This window comes from Temnothorax nylanderi, unplaced genomic scaffold (genome assembly GCF_030848795.1).
Source record: "Temnothorax nylanderi isolate EJ_2023f unplaced genomic scaffold, tnyl_v1.0 TNYL_tig0349_pilon, whole genome shotgun sequence".
Lineage (NCBI taxonomy): Eukaryota > Metazoa > Arthropoda > Insecta > Hymenoptera > Formicidae > Temnothorax > Temnothorax nylanderi.
Window position 1 is genome coordinate 102,489 of NW_027249411.1, and position 20,723 is coordinate 123,211.

General features: G+C 38.2%; 2 protein-coding genes across 8 annotated transcripts in view; one reads left to right on the plus strand and one right to left on the minus strand.

The window, feature by feature from the left end:
* Positions 1-9,809, plus strand: part of LOC139781619 (beta-glucuronidase) — a 38,981-nt gene extending 29,172 nt beyond the window's left edge. For 4 of the 7 annotated variants that reach the window (XM_071720474.1, XM_071720470.1, XM_071720471.1 and 1 more), the window contains exons 2-11: positions 3,128-3,319; positions 3,943-4,041; positions 4,708-4,884; positions 5,241-5,473; positions 6,594-6,873; positions 7,088-7,362; positions 7,490-7,751; positions 8,066-8,254; positions 8,774-8,912; positions 9,247-9,809. In XM_071720474.1, the coding sequence (XP_071576575.1) occupies positions 3,143-3,319; positions 3,943-4,041; positions 4,708-4,884; positions 5,241-5,473; positions 6,594-6,873; positions 7,088-7,362; positions 7,490-7,751; positions 8,066-8,254; positions 8,774-8,912; positions 9,247-9,425 (2,010 nt within the window). In that variant the 5' untranslated portion in view covers positions 3,128-3,142 and the 3' untranslated portion in view covers positions 9,426-9,809. Of the gene's footprint in view, positions 1-1,276; positions 1,428-3,127; positions 3,320-3,942; positions 4,042-4,707; positions 4,885-5,240; positions 5,474-6,593; positions 6,874-7,087; positions 7,363-7,489; positions 7,752-8,065; positions 8,255-8,773; positions 8,913-9,246 lie in introns of those variants that run through there. The other 3 variants (XM_071720472.1, XM_071720473.1, XM_071720467.1) reach the window with 3 other exon arrangements.
* Positions 9,477-10,794, minus strand: LOC139781620 (zinc finger HIT domain-containing protein 3). Its single transcript, XM_071720475.1, has 2 exons — positions 10,604-10,794; positions 9,477-10,257 (listed from the first exon to the last, which is right to left on the minus strand). Exons 1-2 carry the CDS (start codon positions 10,681-10,683, stop codon positions 9,921-9,923), a joined length of 417 nt encoding a protein of 138 aa, XP_071576576.1. The 5' UTR covers positions 10,684-10,794; the 3' UTR covers positions 9,477-9,920.
* Between the last annotated feature and the right edge of the window lie 9,929 nt (positions 10,795-20,723).

Sequence of the window (20,723 nt, forward strand, 5' to 3'; positions counted from 1 at the left end):
TCTGTATACCGCGCGACACGAGGAAACGATTTGATGCTTTGGGAAGGGAAGTCTGCTCTCGTAGGAGGGCACCGTGCCAGGAAGCCGATATTGCTGCAAACGAGACCCCGCGGAGTGTGTCTGTGTGCATGTATGTGTGCGGGGTGCGACCGGCTCATTGCCCGACAGTTAGCTTTCGTCGAAAGGTCATGCTAAACTGATCATTGAAAATCTTTCGTTAAACTAAAAACTGGAATTTCCGAAAGTCCTTATCGACAAAATCTTAATGACTGATAAAAGATTTTATTACGTTTATATACATCGAATATTGCGATAAATAGTTTGTTTTCTTTATTTTGATATTTCTGGAAGATGTGTGACCCAACTTATATAAGCAGTTTCATTATTATTATTATATTTACTATAAATTTATTATAATACAAAATATATACTTTTTAATATTAGAAACTGCAAGAATATTTAAATTCCTTAATCGTGTTTTAACTTTTATAATAGCTTAAAGTAATTTTTAATTTAATCTTTGCGAGATACGTAACTTCTCAATAAATTATAAAATATTCACAAGTGCTTGTTTTTTCCAAGTAATTAAAGCGACAGACAGCGCGGTGCAACTCTTTTAGCCATGGAGTGTTATTGTCGCGTCTGAAGAGCCTTCCTTAGAATCTCTTCGTACAAAAGGACGGATGCCAGAAGACCGGTCTTCCTCTCTTTGTGGGTGTCGAATAAAATTAAGAGAGAAAAAAGATAAGCAGGATGAGACTCGCGCGCAACCTTACAACTTGAAGCAGACTTGAGTGAAGGAATAATTATTAGGCAAATTATGCGCTGTATTGTCTTTAAACGTACTTTAACATTCTTATAAGTCTCAAACAGAAGAAAAATATAATGAAATAATAGAGTCGTTGCTCAAGTAATTTAACGTGCAGTTTCAGCACGTGTTGCATCGTAAATGACATCTACAAATAATTTATTCCAGGAACTAATAAAAATACACATATAATGATTGTAAATCAAATTTGCAATTTTCAATTTTATCTCGTAGAATTCCGCATCTAAAATTAGGTATTATTTTTTTCTAATTGTTACAAGTAATTTCGTATTAATTTCTCGAACAATCACATAATCACAGATCGAGCCTCCTCATTTTATCTGCCCGCGCGATTCGGTGATAACGGTTCTAACAAATTATTACCATGTTTACGCAATAGGACACTGGATTTTCCGCTTTAAAGATTCTAACTTGTATCATCAGACAGATAAACATTATCGCGAGGCGCGAACGACGCGCAAGGATGTAAAAGTAACGTGTCACGAATTTCTAATCAGATGCACGTTTTCGTTAATTCTTTATATCGGAGGAGTGCGCGCGATATATCAGTCGACTGTGATCAGCAGCCGCGACTGGTCGATTCGAGCGCATCGTAAACGTAAGTGCACGCCAATTGTGTGCCGCCGCCGTTGTAGTAGTGGTGTAAAATCTATATGTAACATACATCACCGGATGTCGTGAATGCCTTAACGCTCGATAACAATTTTCTGAAGGTATTTTCGGAGAGAATCGCGTGAGATATATTTACACAGGCAGAAGTCATCATGACTATTTCGCTGGGAAGAAAGGGGGTCATAGCCATCCGTTATAGAGAAATAGGCAACGAGCGATAATTGACAGCTCTAGGCGTGTGACATGGCGTAAGGTTAAACGATAAGCGTAGATTATTCGCTCGTATTGAATAAAGTCGTGAAAAAACATAGTCTTCTGGACTTTCATGTCATAGGCCGGCTTTGTATCGAGCGCAATTGATAGAAAATGACCGCGAAATGCGGCAATATTGAGAACAATCGAATAATCTCCTGATAGAAATATTTTACTGAAATTCTCTCTCTCTCTCTCTCTCTCTCTCTCTCTCTCTCTCTCTCTCTCTCTCTCTCTCTCTCTCTCTCTCTCTCTCTCTCTCTCTCTCTCTCTCTCTCTCTCTCTCTCTCTCTCTCTCTCTCTCTCTCTCTCTCTCTCTCTCTCTCTCTCTCTCTCTCTCTCTCTCTCTCTCTCTCTCTCTCTCTCTCTCTCCCTCTCTCTCCCTCTCTCCCCCTCTCTCCCCCTCTCTCCCCCTCTCTCCCCCTCTCTCCCCTCTCTCCCCTCTCTCCCCTCTCTCCCTCTCTCTCTCTCTCTCTCTCTCTCCTCCTCTCTCTCTCTCTCTCTCTCCTCTCTCTCCTCTCTCTCTCCTCTCTCTCTCTCTCTCTCTCTCTCTCTCTCTCTCTCTCTCTCTCTCTCTCTCTCAATTGACCCCATTACATTATTATTCCATAAGTTCCATGATACCTAACGTAAAAGAAATTTTGTTATTACTTTTTAATAGTATAATATTTAATAACTCTCCTTATTTCACAGTATTATTACGTTTCATAAGGAGAATTATTATTCATTTTAAAATATATTCAGTAATTTTTCAATAACTTTTATTTCACTTTTCATCGATTTCATAGTACTTTCAGCAGAATATTTCTATCAGAGCCACCCGCTGAAAATATTATGAAATCGATGAAAAGTGAAATAAAAGTTACTGAAAAATTATTGAATATATATCAAAATAAATAATAATTTTCCTTTATGAAATATAATGTAAATAATGTGTGAAATATAAAGAAAGTTAAATTATACTATTAAAAAGTAATAATAAAATTTCTTCTATGTATCATCTTTTAGGTATCATAAAATTTACTGAATTTAACTGAAAAAACTAAATTTTTACTGAAATATTGATGGAATGAACAATGAAATGGGATCAATTGAGAGAATATTTCAGTAAAATTTTATTATATTTTTTGTAAAATATTTTTATCAGGGCCCTCTCAAATATTACCGCATTTTTTATTATATTAATTAAACTTGAACTCTTATAACAGCTTCTAAAATTAAGTGCTCGGTAATTTTATGGAGCTGTTCTCTGTGCTTTAAATGTGTCTCGATTCTTTATAGAGGTAAGAAGATTACGTTGCTAAATTAAAGATTTTTTTTTTAATTTTCTCAGAACTCTTTCTTTCGTGAATCTGCTTCGAAGGATTCGTTTCATTTCAAGCAGGAATCTTAAGATCTCGATTACGAATTGCGGATGCTAATTCGTTTGTTTAGGAAGGCCGCAGAGGGATGTGGCACTTGATCTTCCTGTTAATCGGCAGTGCGATGGCCGGCGAATCCGGACCGGAGTCGCCGCCGGAGTTCTCCGACACGACGATCAAAATCGAGGCGCCGCTGCCTTACGAGGAGGCATTTCCGACTCCGCTTCCTGGTCTGCTGTATCCCAGAGAAAGTGAATCTCGAGAGGTAAAACCTACATAAGACGCGACAACGCTGCATGGTCTTTTAATGCCACTCGAATCTAAATCCGAGATAACCGGCTTACGTTCTCACACTTCCATCGCGAATCTGAAAATAAATTCTCGTGTTGAGGAAGGCAATCCGTGACATTTCAGCTTACCATTTACATCTCGCTTGTTAAAAATAATTCTAAACATTTATCATTTTAATGAGAAATTTATTATATAACGTAAAATATATAAATATACGTTAATAAGCCGAAAGTAATTGAGGGCTCTCATTTTTTCCGCAAAACTACTGTTGCAATGCAATAGGGATGTAAGTATCATTAAAAGCAAAATGTTTTTTTCTTACACTTTTTATTATAATATGTTAAAATAAATATTTTTATTTTTTACAATTTCATAAAAGCTTCAGAAAAACCCGAAGCATATTTTTATAGCTCTTTTTATTTTAGTAATTTGGCAGTTACTGTGTTAGAATGTTATTTTTGTCAAAATGGAGTTTTCTTTACTTATATCTCTCTTGCATGGAGGCCTTCAATTATGTGCAATTAGATGAAAAATTTTATACAGTGAATATAAAATAAAGAGTGCTGGATATTTTTAATTTCCTCCTTCTTTCTGCAGGTAAAATCGCTAGACGGATTATGGGATTTTGTCGTGTCGCCTGAAGGAGATGCGTTAAAGGGTTACACAGAAGGATGGTTCACCGATGACTTATCAAAGGTATCCATTTAATGTGAAATAATAATCGATAACGACAAATGTGAAAATTAATAAATTAGTAAATAAGTATTAAAAATTTTATCACATCAAATTGATATTAAATTTGTGAAAAAGACTTATAACAAAAAAAACATGGCAAATAATTCAATAAATGAAAAATTAATATCCAGAAAAGAGAGAGAACTGAACGAGATATTTTACAATTACATAACAGGCAGCTAAGTATTTAATTAATTAGTTTATTGCGCGCAACGACTCTAAATTAATCATCCGTATTGAAATTTTCCGCATTCAGAACCAGCAGCGTTGCATTCTTTGTGTCATTTTCTATAAACTATATGTAATACTATTACTAAATATTAAACTCATCCAATTTTTTTTTAATCCTGCTTGTAGAATATTTTCTTAAAAACTGTATAGAATTTTAAAAAAGTTTAGAAGAATCCACTATTCCATGAGTTTTTATTTTTTTTATATATTTATTATTATTTATGAATTTTCTTTTATTTACTCACTTTTACTATTTTTTATTGCTAATTCGTGTCCGACTTTTGCTGCAAGAGTCACGTGCATTTTATATAATTTCGCGTAATTGCATGTTGTCCGTTCATTATTACTCCATCATTAGTGAAGATCCGTTCGCGCAAGACACGACTGGTTTTACAGGTCGGCGAGATGATGAAGATGCCGGTGCCCTCGTCCTACAATGACATTACAACATCGCGTAACCTCAGGGACCACGTCGGGGCCGTGTGGTACCAGAGGACCTTCTTCGTGCCCTCCTCTTGGCGGGACCAACGCGTTTTCGTCAGATTCGGCTCGGTCCACTATCTCGCACAAGTAGTAAGCATCCACTACTCTTTTTCAATCCTAAAGTGATCCTTCGGGATTTTCCTGAAGTACAACTTATTGAAAATCCATTGGAGAATACCTAAAAGCATAAATAAAATAAAAGAAAAAGAAAAAGAGGTGAAAGATGGAGGGGGGGGGGGCAATTCAACAATACTCCAATCTTATATGTTAAAAAATTCTTCTAAACAAAGAATATATTATAGATTGTGTTTAGAGAGACTACGACATATTTCAAGACAAATATTAATTTTAATGTAATTTTTGTCGAAATGCACGTAAAGTTCAAATTTAAATTACAAGATGCATATTAACGTGGCTCACGAGCGAGTTGTATGTGTTTGATGTAGTGGGTGAACAACGCTTTAGTGACCAATCACGAAATGGGCCACTTGCCCTTCGAAGCTGAGATCTCGTCGTACGTGTCCTTCGGCGGCAAGAACCGCATTACCGTCGCCGTGGATAACACTCTGCTCCAGACCAGCGTGCCCCAGGGCAAGATCATGGAGATGGTCACCGATAACGGCACCACGCACTTGCAGACTTACACCTTTGATTTCTTCAACTACGCCGGTATACACAGGTAAAAGTTTAATTAGTTAAAACAAGGAGAATAATCAAACAATCAAAGATCCATTTTTTATATTCTTCTTCTTTATTTAACAATATTTTATATTCTTTATATTTTTATTAGAAATATATTAGAAATATATTTTACAACGCTTAATGCAACTATAAGTGACACACATATAAGAGAAATATTTTTTAAACTTTAACAGTATTTCTCTCTCGTTTAATTAACATTTAATTTGTACAAGTAAGTATCTCTCAATTCTTTTTGATTTATTTATTTTTCTCAAATTTGTCTCAAAAGTAAAACCTTAACAGGGACCGAAAGAATCTCATTTTGAGTCCAAATTGAATCTCTCCAATTCTCGAAATCAGAATCAATGTAAAGATACAAGTTCAGCACAATTATTGGGCAAAGAGAGAATGCATGAGTAATGCAGGTGTAATCGCATTGTCCCGTTTCGGTGTTACAAAGGACCTTTCGAGTTCTCTGAAGCGACGCGCGCGAATTTCACTCGCCACAAATAGATGTCTATCAAGGGCTTTGTGGAAAAGCTATATAGAAAGAACATTCAATGCGTTACGCATTACAATCGAGGCCACAAGAGACACGATCATGAGATTTTAGCTCTTCCACGAAAAAGTTTCTATGGCATAGAAAAATAAAGATGAACAATTTGATTATTTTAATCACATATGATAATTCGAGATAATTATACAGCTCTTCCGACAATTTAAGCGAATTATTAATATAAAAATACAAACACAATACAGAAAATTTATTCATAGAAAAATTACAACACTTGTAATAATTAAACAACTCCATCGGAATATCTTATTTATTTTAATTTTTATGTGAATTAGATTTAGATAATATATTTTTAATTTATTTATTTTGTAATTTATTATTCTGCATAAAAGTATATTCTACATCCTCGTAATAATTATAATTAAAACTAAGTCTACTTACTAAATAATCCTAATAATCAAAATTGAAGACAGTATTTTTATATCTACTAATTTTTTATGCTTGAGATCTTGTAATTTATTAAGTCAGAGTGCACGATACTAACTTTGCTTACGACCCCATATTGCTTGTAATTAATAAAACTTTATTGGAACGCTCTGCGAAGGTCCGTTTTGCTGTACACCACGCCGCGCGTCTACGTCGAAGACATCACGGTGAGGACGAGCCTGATCGGCGACATGGGAATTGTCAAGTACATCATACAGCCGACTGGCCTGCGCGAGGGAGAAATACCTGTCTGCAGGGTGACGTTGCACGACGCCGAGCATACCTTGGCCATCAAGGAGCCCGTTTACGGCCTGTCCGGTACCCTGAAGGTCCCGCTCGCCAGACTCTGGTGGCCCAGAGGCATGGACCCCAAGCCGGGATACTTGTACACTTTGGAGGTATAAGACCTGTGATATTCGATCGGTGATTGCTCACATGCAGATGCTTTGATAGCGTCCTGTTCGAAGCAAAGTCAACTCCGAATCGATTACAAAAAAGAGAAAACGTTATAGAAAAGTGGGACACCGTTTAGAAAATTATACGTGACTGAAATATTAACTTGTACAAATCGATCTTGAGTTCTGTTTGCGAAACGACGCGTCGCTTTTTCAGGTGAGACTGTCGGTGGCGAATGTTAGCAAATCGGACATCTATCGATTGCCGATCGGCATCAGGACACTCGCGTGGACCAACACGAGTCTCCTGTTGAACGACCGACCGGTATACATGCGCGGCTTCGGCAGACACGAGGACTCGGTTATCAGAGGACGCGGTTTCGACCTCGTCACCACTGTCAGGGATCACGAGTTGCTTCAGTGGGTCGGCGCTAATGCCTACAGGACCAGTCACTATCCTTACAGCGACGAGGTCCTCGATATGGCCGACAGGTACCGAGAATAAGTTTCCTAGAGTTATCTGATACGCTAATTCATACGTTTACTTTCTTTACCTTCCAGTTTTCTCTCTTACGCATAATTTATTCTATTTCAAACTCTGTTAAATTCAATTTTGAAGATTGGGTTTTCTCGTGATCGACGAGTGCCCTTCCGTCGATACGGAGAATTATTCGCCGTCGTTACTCTCGCGTCACAAGGACTCGCTGTCGGAGCTCATCCGCAGGGACAAGAATCGACCCTCCGTGATTATGTGGTCCTTGGCTAACGAACCGAGGACCCAGCTGCCCCAGGCTGAGGAGTACTTCAAGCAGATCGCCCATCATACCAAAGCGATCGATCCTACCAGGCCGGTCACCATCGCTCTTGCTCGAGGAGTGCAGGTAACGTAATAAACAAATAAATATATGAAAAGATAAAAATAAATTTTAAAAAATAAATAATTACTTTACAAAAGACGTAAAACCTCCCGTAATATTTTCTAAAGAGAAGAGAAAAAGTTAATTTCTTAATTTTCAACATCGAACGTTTTTGCAGCTAAATCAAGCTGAAATTATATCAGATAAAAGTTAATAATGTTAATGGAACTTTGTTTTTCTAATTATAATTTAATCTATCCAAGAGTTTTAATTTTTATCACAATTGTTTGTAACATGAAATAAAATTGCTGATAAATAGATACTGTGTATAATTTTAGGAGGACAAAGCTGGTCAGTTTCTCGATGTGATTAGCTTCAATCGTTACAACGCTTGGTACAACAACGCCGGCAGAATGGACATGATCACTGACAGAGTTCAAGGGGAAGCCGAGGCCTGGCACAGAAAATATAACAAGCCAGTACTTATGTCCGAGTACGGAGCCGATACTATGCCCGGTCTACATGAGGTAAAACTCTCTCTATATTCACAAAAGCCCTTTCTTTATACATATAATAAATTATATTTATTCCATATTTATTTAACACATATTAATCTCATCGCGCTTTAATCTTATTACAAAAATGAAAATATATAACTATTGTACATATCAAAATAAAAAGTATACAAAAGAAATAAGGTCCAAAATTAATATAAGAGTATAGGAAGAAATATACATAGAGGAAAGCTATAAATATAAATAATTACAACGAAAAATAAATATAAAAGAATAAGAAAGAATAAAATGGGAATATAAAATAATTATGCAAAATTTCGTTCAATAAACCTTTGTGCTATTATTACATCGTAATTAATTGTTTTATTTATTTTGTAATTTACACGCATTAATTCTATGTTAATTATTATGTTAATTCTATGTTATTTAACTTGTAATGTATACACATTGATTCTATGTTAATTATTATGTTAATTCTATGTTATTTAATTTGTAATTTATACACATTAATTCTGTGTTAATTATTTGCAGCTACCGGAATACGTATGGAGCGAGGAATACCAGAAAGAATTATTCTCCAGACACTTCGAGGCCTTCGATCGTTTGCGACGCGAGGGCTTCTTTATCGGCGAATTCATCTGGAACTTTGCCGATTTCCGCACTGCGCAAAGTGAGTATCAAATGAAGTCACATTCACTAATTTATTATTATAATATTTATTACTCCAGAACAATTTAATGCTGATATTATCAGATATTATTACGGATATTTATTACTTGTACGGATTATAATAAAGTTCATACATTTTTTTCATTATTTCTACATATAATTATAATTGAATACAGCTAATATTCTTCCAATTAATTGAATTGATAGCTTTAATTTACTAGCACTAATAGTTTTTAAATTTAAGAGAGGTCATTCAAATATCAGCTTGATATCGAATAATGTGTGACTCAAAACGCTTTTCATTAATAATACTCGTCGACGTTTGCGCATTGCAGCATATACCAGAGTGGGCGGCAATAAGAAAGGAATCTTTACGAGAGACAGACAGCCGAAAATGGCAGCCCATCACGTTAGGAGGAGATACCATGCGCTCTCAGTCGAACTGGACGGCGCGCAGATACCGGAGGATGTCGAAAATTACATTTCATCCTATTATTCTCACTTAGAACTCTGACTGAATTTAAAAAGAGAAAAAATTGGAGTGCGAGAATTGCTTCGCAAGGTCTTAATTTTTGACAAAACTGCATTTTCTTCATTTTGTACATCGAGACACAAAGGTTGCACCGATAACTTAACATAGACTTATTCACCTAATGTACGCATACTCTATCATAAAATCATTTGTATCCATTGTATCCATCTGTATCCATTTTCTACGAGAAAAATATAAATCCTCCATTTATTCATCTAAGACTCGTTCACATTCATTTGTACGACAAGAAAAACTCCATTTTCACACTCATCTGACATAAATCTGACATGAACTTTTATATCTAGCATACTTTTGCGATGTACATAAATATTTAAATTAAAAAAAAACAGCATTTTCCCGTCTTGACATTTTTGTACAATTCGTAAAATATATTTACAAGCTGTATTAAAAATAACGTCCTTCTCTAACGTATCACAGCCTTGTTCGATGCAATAACGATGTACATTCAGAAGTTGTTTAGCATGGCTTAGCATTGTCTGGCGGTTCCACGATCTGCAGACAAGCATCTGCCATCTCCAAGAATATGGGCTCCTTCATGGCTGTCGCAATCGCCTCGGTGGGATTTGAACTGTCCACAACTGCCTTCATAATGTCGCGCAAGTGGGGATTCTGGAGATACTTTATCAGTTCCTTGCTGTCACACAATTGTCGCAGCTTCTCCATAGGCACTGTGTCTTCCGTTGGAAAATCATACCTCCGTTCAGTGACCCTTTGATATTCCTTGGGTTTTTCAGGTAACACTGGAGGCTCGCAAGGTTGAGTTTTATGCTCTCTGCAACATCCCACGGAACAACTGAAATACAAAAATTAAATTAGTTTTAAAAGACATGGAGGCATATAATCAATATATTAGATATACAATAAAAAAATAGATAAAAATAATTAAGCTCAAATAAAAAGTAAGAAAGGAAAAGATCCTTTATTAGGCTTATTATAATTATATATTGTATTTCTATTTCCAATAAGAGTTACACAAAAAATTGACACGTTTACTGTTACCTTTTTGTATTGTCGAAAAGAAACCTGATAATTTTTGAAGAAATATTTAAATTTTACACAGAATATTTTCGTGTTTATTTCATAAAGCACATAACCTTAAGAAGATAAGATAACCTCAATCTGCAAGCAGTTATACTTACTAAAATTCCCTGCACCTCGGACATTTGTAAGCTGCACCGTCCTTTCCGCAAACACAACAATTTCTGATTGTCTGATTCATCTCAATTCATGACTCAATTACTTTACGAAGTACACCGTTCGATATATAAAAATATCGGAGCACGTGTCACGAATGTATTTTTATCCCACCACGTGATCCACGAGCATGCGCCATCTGCCGCTCGATGAAAGAAGTAAATTTAAAATTCTCAGGACATTTAAATTAGAGATTTATTCACAAATAATTTTCATTCATTTTCATTAATCTTTCTTAGATGTTTATCAAGAAATGAAATAGGAATTTCAGTATAATAATGCATTGTTTGTAGTTTTTCTAACATTTTTAACGTGCAATATTCAGCAGAAGCTATCTCTATAATTCTATAATCTCTATATAAATATACATATATAAAATTAACATTACACATTTTCACCTACTTTTTGTGTATATTTTTGTTGCGCAGTTAGAAGTAATTTCGTGAAATTTTTAACTAACTTTATTAATCATTAGTCAAGAGTCATATTATTTATTAAATCAAATTTATTTAAAGCTTTATTTATAAAAAATATAAATTAATATATAAATTCGGTTCAATAACGATTTTTGTCAACAAAGAAAATAATTAATTTAAAAAAATCACTTATTTTAATAACAACTGCTGAGTTTCAAGAATTCTGCATAATTCTGAGGATTAATAAATCGTTAGTCCTAGTTACTTAAATGGTTTTACTCCATTTCTTCTGCATGTCATCCCTTCTCGTTACAATATGTCTAAACTCAACATGAAACTGTCCACGCAGGAATTTATAATAATAAGTCTTTTAGAAGCTTTTATCGTTGACGATTCTCGAAGATCAGGTTTTTATATAACTAAAATCGGTAGCGTTAGGAAAGTAGCGTTCGCGCGAACGCATCGGCGAGGAGAGAAATTACGGAGCGGGACGACGTATTTCGATGAGGAGGAGGCGGAACTGGCCTGGATCTCTAAACGCGATCTCGTGGCGGATAACGATGGAAATTCGCATTCTTGCGGCGCGAGAGTACACGTACGTACGTCACTCGCGTGCCGGACACGGTGCGTCAACCGTACACGCGCGATTCCAACGTGATTTCATTTCACATCACGCGAGAATCGAATCTCGCCTCGGCGGTTTTACCTCGCACGGGAAACGGATCCCGGTTTCGTTTCGCGACGCGATCCGAATTCCTGCCCTCGGCGTGGCACGAACCAAATTTCATTATCTTGAACGACTATATACGTACCGTTTCGACGCGATTTCCGTCTTAAAACAAATCAAACTTTTTTTTTAAATTTAATTTCAACTTTATTTTATTATCTGAAATTTTTATATTTGTTTTAAAACTTTTATACCCTAGCTGTATTTTGAAAACAAAGCAGTTTATGTTTATAGGACCTTTTCTCTCTAAAATAAGCCACGGAATATCCTCTTCAATTTTTTGTACTTACTTTTAGGAAACACACCCTATATAGTCACAACACGATAGGGGATTATTTTCACATAAATCAAAGTAAAGATTGCAGTATTTATTAGTAAAATCCTCTTCTAAAATATATAAAATAATGCATAACTGTATAATTAAATTAAATATTTGAAGGGTACAGAGGAAAAACGATATCCATCCGGAGTAATTTCGAAAAAAACGCAATTTCAAGTTTCAAGACATCAGATATCTTAGGAAGCTATTGAAAAAGATACTGGCAGCGAATATCGGAATGTATCGTGTTTATATTTAGTGTTTACATTGTATGTTGGACTCTGATGGTTCTTCTCCATCACAAACACGTACGTAGACTATGATCGTTTTTCCTCAGCACGATATCTTTCGACCTTATTTCCAATGAATTGTAACTGTTCTCGATCAAAACAAATAAGAATTATGAAAGTTTGAAAATGCCACGGGATAGCATGATCAGATCAATTTCGACAAGAAGTGGACTTTAATTTTTCCCTCTGTACCCTTCATTTAATTATAATATATAATATATTTATAGTTTCAAAACTACACTACCGAGACTAGAATCGCCGACGTGAATTGTCATCGTCGTTGAAAGCTCTCGATGTTGAAACTTTCCTCCCGGGGCCGGTGACCATGAGTAGAGCTCGCGCGCCCAAGGTCATTGATTCCACCGGCAGTTCCGGCTCGGTTTCTGGGCCAGGTTAACCGACGGTCCCGCGACGGCGACGTCCGGAATACCTTCGCTCGCCGTGACGTCGGCTCGGCCCGATACGGCGGACCGATAATGAACCGGCATAACTCAGCGACGGACTCGAACTCGTCCGAACCCGAAGTTCTAATGCGAATTCGAGGCCCTCCAATTCTTCCCTCCAACAAATTGCCAAACGATTGAATTTGATTAAAAGATATCAAAATTAATTTCCACAAGAAATGGTTGCTTCCGCGAACGTTTGTGGATCGATATCTCAAGTAAAAGTGATCCCTCAGAACCCAGACAGCACCACGTCCAAAATCTGGGCATAAGACGTCTCAAAGATGTCTCAAAGATGTCTTTAAAACGTCCTATGTCTCGATTTTGGGTATGCTGTCTGGGAATTTTCTCAGAAAATAATTAAGCTCAACTATACATTAATTATTACAATTGCTGTAATTGAACTTGAGATCAATAATAAAATGAACAATTCTGCCAAGTTCCAACTTTAGTTCGCTCAGCTAACGTGAATTACGGCCTTGCCGGCATCATCGGGGGGCCTCACTCGCGAGCATTCCGCGCGAAATGCGAGTTGGCCATTCATTCACGTCTGAGTCCCCGTTCAGCGGCGGGGCATTGACGCAGCGGCATGGCACGTGCGAATTTAATCCTTTGGGACCTAGAAAAAGACTTGAGAAAAGTGTCTCCGAAAGTCCGAATGTCACACGCAAATGACGATCTCACGGATACTCTTGTCGCTCTGATAAATAAACGAATGTGACGGATTAAACTTCAATGCCAGATTAATTCTCGATAGCGAAGAAAAGAATAATCAAACTGACACCGGCCTTTAATTAAGCAACTTTATAATCGGCTTTAACATATGAGTTTAAGACAGGAGAAGCTTTCCTCTCGTTCTTCTTATTCAAGTCGAGAATTATTGGAAGTTAATTGTTATAATTAATAAAGCTAGTTTCTGCGATATGGAGGTCGTTGACCGCGTTCGACGGCGCGGCGCCTCTTCGCTCTTAATTGACTACATAAATCGCAGAGCAAATAATAAAAGCGAGATCGTGCCCGAAGATGGTACGCGGGTTTACCTTGAGGAGGTCGCGGTGCGTCAATCTGGTTCTCTTCTTCTTCTTTCCATTTATGACGACAGGCGAATGCGATGACCCAGCACAGCGCCAGGAAATCCACGTCCGGATAGTCGTGCCGAATCGCGATTGTACGTGTCTCAGATCTCAGATTACCTCGATTGTACGGCATGTAAAAGCCCAACGATTACATAATAACAGCGTACCATTATAATTAAATTTATTATCATGATTGGAAATTATTACATTTATTAATTTCAAAGTATAAATTTAAAATTATTAAATCTGTTATGCGTCACAATTAGATCTATTTTCGAATTATCTCCGATAATATGGATTATTTAGATTTAAATGTACTAAAATTAACAAAATAATGATTTATTATTGAAGATACCAGACTCTGTAAAAAGTTCGTAAAAATCTGAAAACTACATTTTCTTTTGTTTAATTAATATTAATTATATAAATATTGTATATAAAATAAACACTCAGACAGCACATGTGACTAAAACTGCGAAATGAAACGTCCGGTCATAAAGACCTCTTATTTCTCAATTTTAGATATATATGTGTGCTGTCTGAATGTTTATTTTATATAATTAACATTAATTAAACAGAAGAAAATGTAGTTCCGAGATTTTTACGAGCTTCTTACAGAATCTGGCGTTAATAACAAATAATTATTTTGTTAATTTTAGTACATTTAAATGGTAGATATAAAAAACCTGCGCATTTATTGTTGCCTAACCCCCAACCTGGGGGATCGGTTTCCTCTCTAAATATAGAGAGCTAGGCAAGATACTCTCGGTGGGGGTTGCCATCCCCTGCTACAATTTTTGGTCGAATCCTCCGGTTCACTATAGACTAGCGCACATCTGTCTGCACCACAATCGCCACTAGTCCTGAAGACGTCTTATGTCCCAATTTTGGACATGGTGCTGTCTGGGCAGTTACTTATGTCTCTCCATTAATTTGCCAGTGTTAGAAATTTAGAAGAAGCTCCGCAGGGAAAAGACGTATACATGTGTCACGTGTGTTTGTGACGGAAGCCGGACCAAACTCATCGGGATGACTCGCGCGCGTCGAGATCTCATCTCGGAGCGGCCGCGAGCCGCGAGCGCGATGACAGCATCCGGCGATGACGTCATACAACGGCGGCGGCGGTGGCGGTGGCGGTGGCGGCCGCAGTTGCGATGATCGTGTACGATGACGTCGACGATGATCGCAAATCGGCGACGGCGGCGGCGGCAGCAACCGCAGCAGCAGCAGCAGCAGCAGCAGCTGGAGGAAGGAGTTGGTGCCCCGAGCCGAGCCGGCAGGAATGGACGGTGCACCGTTTCGTCGCGGGGCCCAGTTCCTTCCAGATCGCCGTATCGTCGACTTCTTTCGCATTCTCGCGGATTCTCCACCTGGTCTCTCGACGCGGCGCGGCGATTCCGTACGCCGCGCCGCGGCCAGACCGGTCGTCGATCCGCGACGGACGCCGCGCGCTGCGCCGCGCCGCACCGGCCGGACGCCGCCGTCGCCGTCGCCGTCGCCGTCGCCGTCGGGCCCGTCGGCACGGCCAATGACAGTGACCCACATACCGCGGTTCCGGTATGCCGCGTTACGGTTTACGGTCCGCGATATACGGTAATCCCGACGTTCGGTAAACCGAACGAATTGTGCGAGCGGAGCTCTCGATGAGAAATAACGTGTAGGTATATCAGCCGTGATCGGGAACGGGTCGACGACAGTTAGCGTTAAGTGCGCGGTATGGATTTTCAATAGCCATTTCGCACCGTGGCCACTTTTGGTACCGTACTCCGTTTAACGGTGATGTCTCGCGCGATCGTCGATCGAATTCGATCGAGTGCGAACCGAAATGAGTTGTTGAATGAGTGAAATAATTGTAAGAAGTCGAAAATAAAAAAGTGAAGAAATAAAACAACGTGGAATAAGTTGAACAGAATTGGCTGACCCACGTTTACGTTAATCCCTGAATTGCATTTATTGACGATGGCGTTTTTTTTTAAACAAAGTCGGAATTATTATACGCTAAATATAGTCAATGATCATGTTAATGTTTGATAAAATAAATTTGAAATTTTTGGATTGTGTTGTGTTTAATTCTAAACGCATTTATTTTCAGTCATCTATCTATTTGATATTAAAATGACATTTGACCTTTATTGAAATAGAGAATTATCTAGCGTGACACAGATTCATTAAAAATTCCTCTCTTCTTTTCACCGGAACTGTATCCGTTTAACAGAAATCCCAACGTGCCGTTATCACCGCAGTATTATTATCATCGGTACTGAGAATTAGATTCGATAGTCGGCGTCTGGTCGATCGCGCGACGATGATTCAGTCAACGATAATTAACACATTAGTGATGCATTGAAATCGAATTTAGACATCCACGTTCGACCGAGATGAACCTGCGCTAATATATCGAGTAAGTACAAGAGTTGGATGAACGTAAAATGTGGCGTGTAAACGGTCTTTTTCCCATGCGAGATAAACGCGCGGGTTTTTTCTGTGACGTCCACGCAAAATTAACGTCTCGAATCGCGTTAATAAACAAGTTTGCGTTAGACATGATTCTTTCCTGGTGACGGGTCTCTGAAATTTTTCGAGAATGGAGTACCGCGAACACACGGACATCTGCGAGAACAATGAAAAAGATATACTGCTATCTGTACATTATAATAACTCATACGAAATAGCTTCGGGAAAAAGATGTAAATCCAGAAAAGAATATTCCGAAGACGATAGGCAGGGAAATGATATAAAACGAAGAAACGCGGATATATCTAATGATTGAAATAAAAGGAAGTAACAAATTTATTGAAAGCTATACGATCTTAAAATTGTATTCCCTTGACATTAAAAATTATAATTGCAATAAAAACTCTGATTACAAAATATAGTAATATCTACAAGTGTGCAACATATATACATATATGTTATTACATCATATGTTGGTACAAAAAATTGTCCATCTACAAAACATTGTATTCTATCAAAAATTAAACATTATGGAGGATTATAATTAATAGTAGCAGCCATAATACAATTACGTACATAATTAGAATCTTATTAAACACAGTATAAAATAATGATAAATAATTAATTTGTTGTACACACCAGAGTGTTATTATATTATTAACTTCTCATTGTGCTGTTACATTATAAGAGAGCAAATCATGTCCGATAATAAGGAAGATTCCACTGACACGTATGCGCCGCGGGCGAAGGAACTTTGTAGAATTCAGGAAGGCGGTAATTTAGTCGTGTATTATACCGCCGCGTGCCAGATTTGGCGAGGAACACTTGTTTCAATACGCAAGATCCTACTCACGTCGTTTCTCTCTCTCTCTCTCTCTCTCTCTCTCTCTCTCTCTCTCTCTCTCTCTCTCTCTCTCTCTCTCTCTCTCTCTCTCTCTCTCTCCTCTCTCTCTCTCTCTCTCTCTCTCTCTCTCTCTCTCTCTCTCTCTCTCTCTCTCTCTCTCTCTCTCTCTCTCTCTCTCTCTCTCTCTCTCTCCTCTCTCTCTCTCTCCCCCTCTCTCTCTCCCTCTCTCTCTCTCTCTCTCTCTCTCTCTCTCTCTCTCTCTCTTTCATTATTTCGCCGAGTCGAAGCAAACATGCAAATTTTTTGGCGAACACGCGCGACACCGGCGGTCACGTAAACAGTACGTGTTAATCCTTTCGGTTTATTTCTCGTATCGTCCCGTGAAAAGAAAAAAGGCGAGTCTTATCGCTTTATTTATCGTGTATTTCATTCTAATAAATCTAACCGTTTCTTTAGCGTCCGGCAAATCCTGCTGAATTAATTGAATTGAAAGTAGCACGGATACATGCGCAATCGACGTGTTTCCATCCCAGAAATTGATCCCTTAAATTTTTTTTAAATCGTAAATTTTATTTTTTTGTCACGCAGCGAAGAATTCTACCGTGCCTTTCATTTAACTGTGGCTGACTAATTTGGCCGATTTTACTTGTGGAGGAAAGCGCGTTTTCTCTCATGTTTTCCTCCGCGCGATTTCCAGACGTCTTTCGCGTTCCTGAAATTATGGAATAATATCGTTATATCCTGCCGTAACTAACGAAGGATTAGGACAAAGTCCATGTTTCTCTCTTTCCCTCCCTCTCTCTCCCCCCCCCTCTCTCTCTCTTTCTCTCTAAAGAATGACTCGCGCACTCGAGTTCATCGACGGAAATACATCGCACGAGTCAGAATGCCTTTCCTACGTTCACTTAAGTAACATATATATATATATATCATCCACACACCTATATAGATATTACAATAAAACACATCGAGAGAGATCGTAGTTGAATCCATCTTTTATACATTCGAGTGGAGGAACGGGAGGAACAGAGCTCTTATTAATTAATTTGAATTTTATTTCCATCCTAATTGCTTTCCGATTCAATTTGACTTTATTTCACACGAGTTTTGATTCGATTCGACTCGATCTCGAGGAAATCTCTTCTCAATTCTTCTACGTCAATGACTTCCGCGAATCTATCTTCCGTCACGGAAATCGGCGAATCTCTTGACAAACTCGTCGCGGTCCATTCCCGCAGATGGATTTTTCGGAGTTGAGCGTCTCGAAAAAAAAATGCGCGCCGGGAGCGGTTCCCGACCGCCGGCTGCCCCCCCCCCCCCCCTTGAACCGTGACGGTGCGATAAAAACGACGGCCGTTAATTGGTCCGCGTGTGCACGCGGGACCGCGCACGGATTTACGTAACACGTGAATTCGCGAGAGGCTCGCGTGGGCTCGCGCGTCCGTCGTATAAACTCGCTCGCGCGCGATAACGCGAATGTCGCGTCGCATCGCGACGCGTCGCGACGCGCCGACTCCAGCCGCCGACGTCTGCCCTTTACCCGTTCGCCGTATGTCACACGCGCGGAAGATCTCCTTCTCCTTTCCTCACGTCGAAAAAAAAAACAAACGTCACGGGATCGGTCTCCACGTAAGTAAGCACGCCTCGAACCGCTCCTCTCGTCGCGCGTCGGCGGCAGTGCCGGATAGCCTCGTCCGAGGAATTTCGCGGTTTCTGAAAGCCTTGCGTCTTGGGAACTCGGTGATTTTATACAAATTTTTTAAAATTCGAAAACTGGTCGCTTTTCTTTATTTGCTTTTTTTTTATTTTTTCTTCGCGATGCACGCTTGTTACTTGTTATTTTTTATTAAAATCACGAGTGTGCGATCATCAACGACTTATCCATTCGTGAAAATCTAGATTCTGGTCCCGCTACGAGCTTTTATTAATCTCCTCTTATTAATTTATTCACTTCCGCTTTTCCAACGCTATATCGGGAAGAAACCGAGACGCGGCATATAGTGCAACCGAGTAACCAACACTCTTTTTCCGCAAATCTCGAGACTTCTCTGCGACGCATACTCCCAGATAAACATCTTTATTGCGCATTGGCGCAGAACACGAAGTTCTGGATAATTTAACCAGATCGAATTCTCACCGAGAAGAAATGCTCGCTGGAAAGATCTTTTCCAATTTTTCTGATATAGTAATAATTAAGAGAACGAAGAATTCTGTAGTTTTACTTCCCCGAAATCTATATTTCTCCATGTATTTGTGTCCACATTTCGATCCGTTTGATTTATTTTGAAAAAAACCTTGTTTAATAAAATTTTATACCAATTATTTATATTAATTATGTATTTTGTTTTCTCCTCTACAATAATATTGTTATTGTAGATTGTAGTAATGTTTATATAGTAGTCTTCTTTCCCACCTTGCTCCGATGAAGATATTTGCACTTGCATGCTATTGAATGCAAAAAGTACGTATATGTCGCTAAGTGGGACAGAGAGATTCAACCATTGTATTAATCTTTTTATTTTCTTTTTTTTTTTGTTCCAGAAGGAATGAAAGACTCGCGATGCTGCTCTCTCAATCACGTTGGATCGTAAGGCACTGCTCGATCGTGAATGCCCGAGTGTGCGTGGTGACATCACCTGGACGGGTTACACCTGTGTGGCGCGCGGAACGGTCATCGTGCATTCCATGGGATCGTGAACCATGATAGTCCGCATATTTCCAATTGAAAGGCCTCCAAGAATGTGACTCCCTAACAGGGAAAAGAGAAGTCGATCGGTGCGTCTTACATCTTTCGCGATAGCCTCTTTGTTATGTTTATACTTCTCTTGAGACGTCGACGCGCCGAGTCTCGCAGAATTTTTATCACGCCACAAGTACTGACAAGACGACAAGAGGCACGTCACAATTCTCCGGAACCGATTTCATTCTCTTTGAATATCTTGTTAAATATAAAATATAAAAAATCTAAGAGACACGTATTTTTTTATACGTGCCCATTTTGAAATTTAAAGGGTGAAACAAACTTAAAAGTAACGCTTTAGCTTTTGATTCTACGCAACTATTGTTAAAATATATAAAAAATGTAAAACTTTTAGGTAAAACTTTTGTGGTTTTTTTAAATAGACTTTTTATAACTGTGTATATATTTAGATTTTCCAAAAATCTAATACTTTTCAAAATACCTCTATCTCCATTATTTTTTGAAATTGTGCAGGGTGAATCACTAAAGGTGTTAGAGGCTAATATTTCTGAAATTGAACGAGATATAACATTCTTATTTTCCAGCGACTGTTTGGTGTCGAAGCGGAAAAAAATTAACTTCATCACACAACGTCTGCTTCGATACCAAACAGTCGCTGGAAAATAAGCATTTCATATCTCGTTCAGTTTCAGAAATATTAGCCTGTGGCATCTTTAATGATTCACTTTGTATTTCTTCTGCGGATAAAATTTTAAGACAGTTTTATGCCGTATTTACCTATATGTAATAAAATTA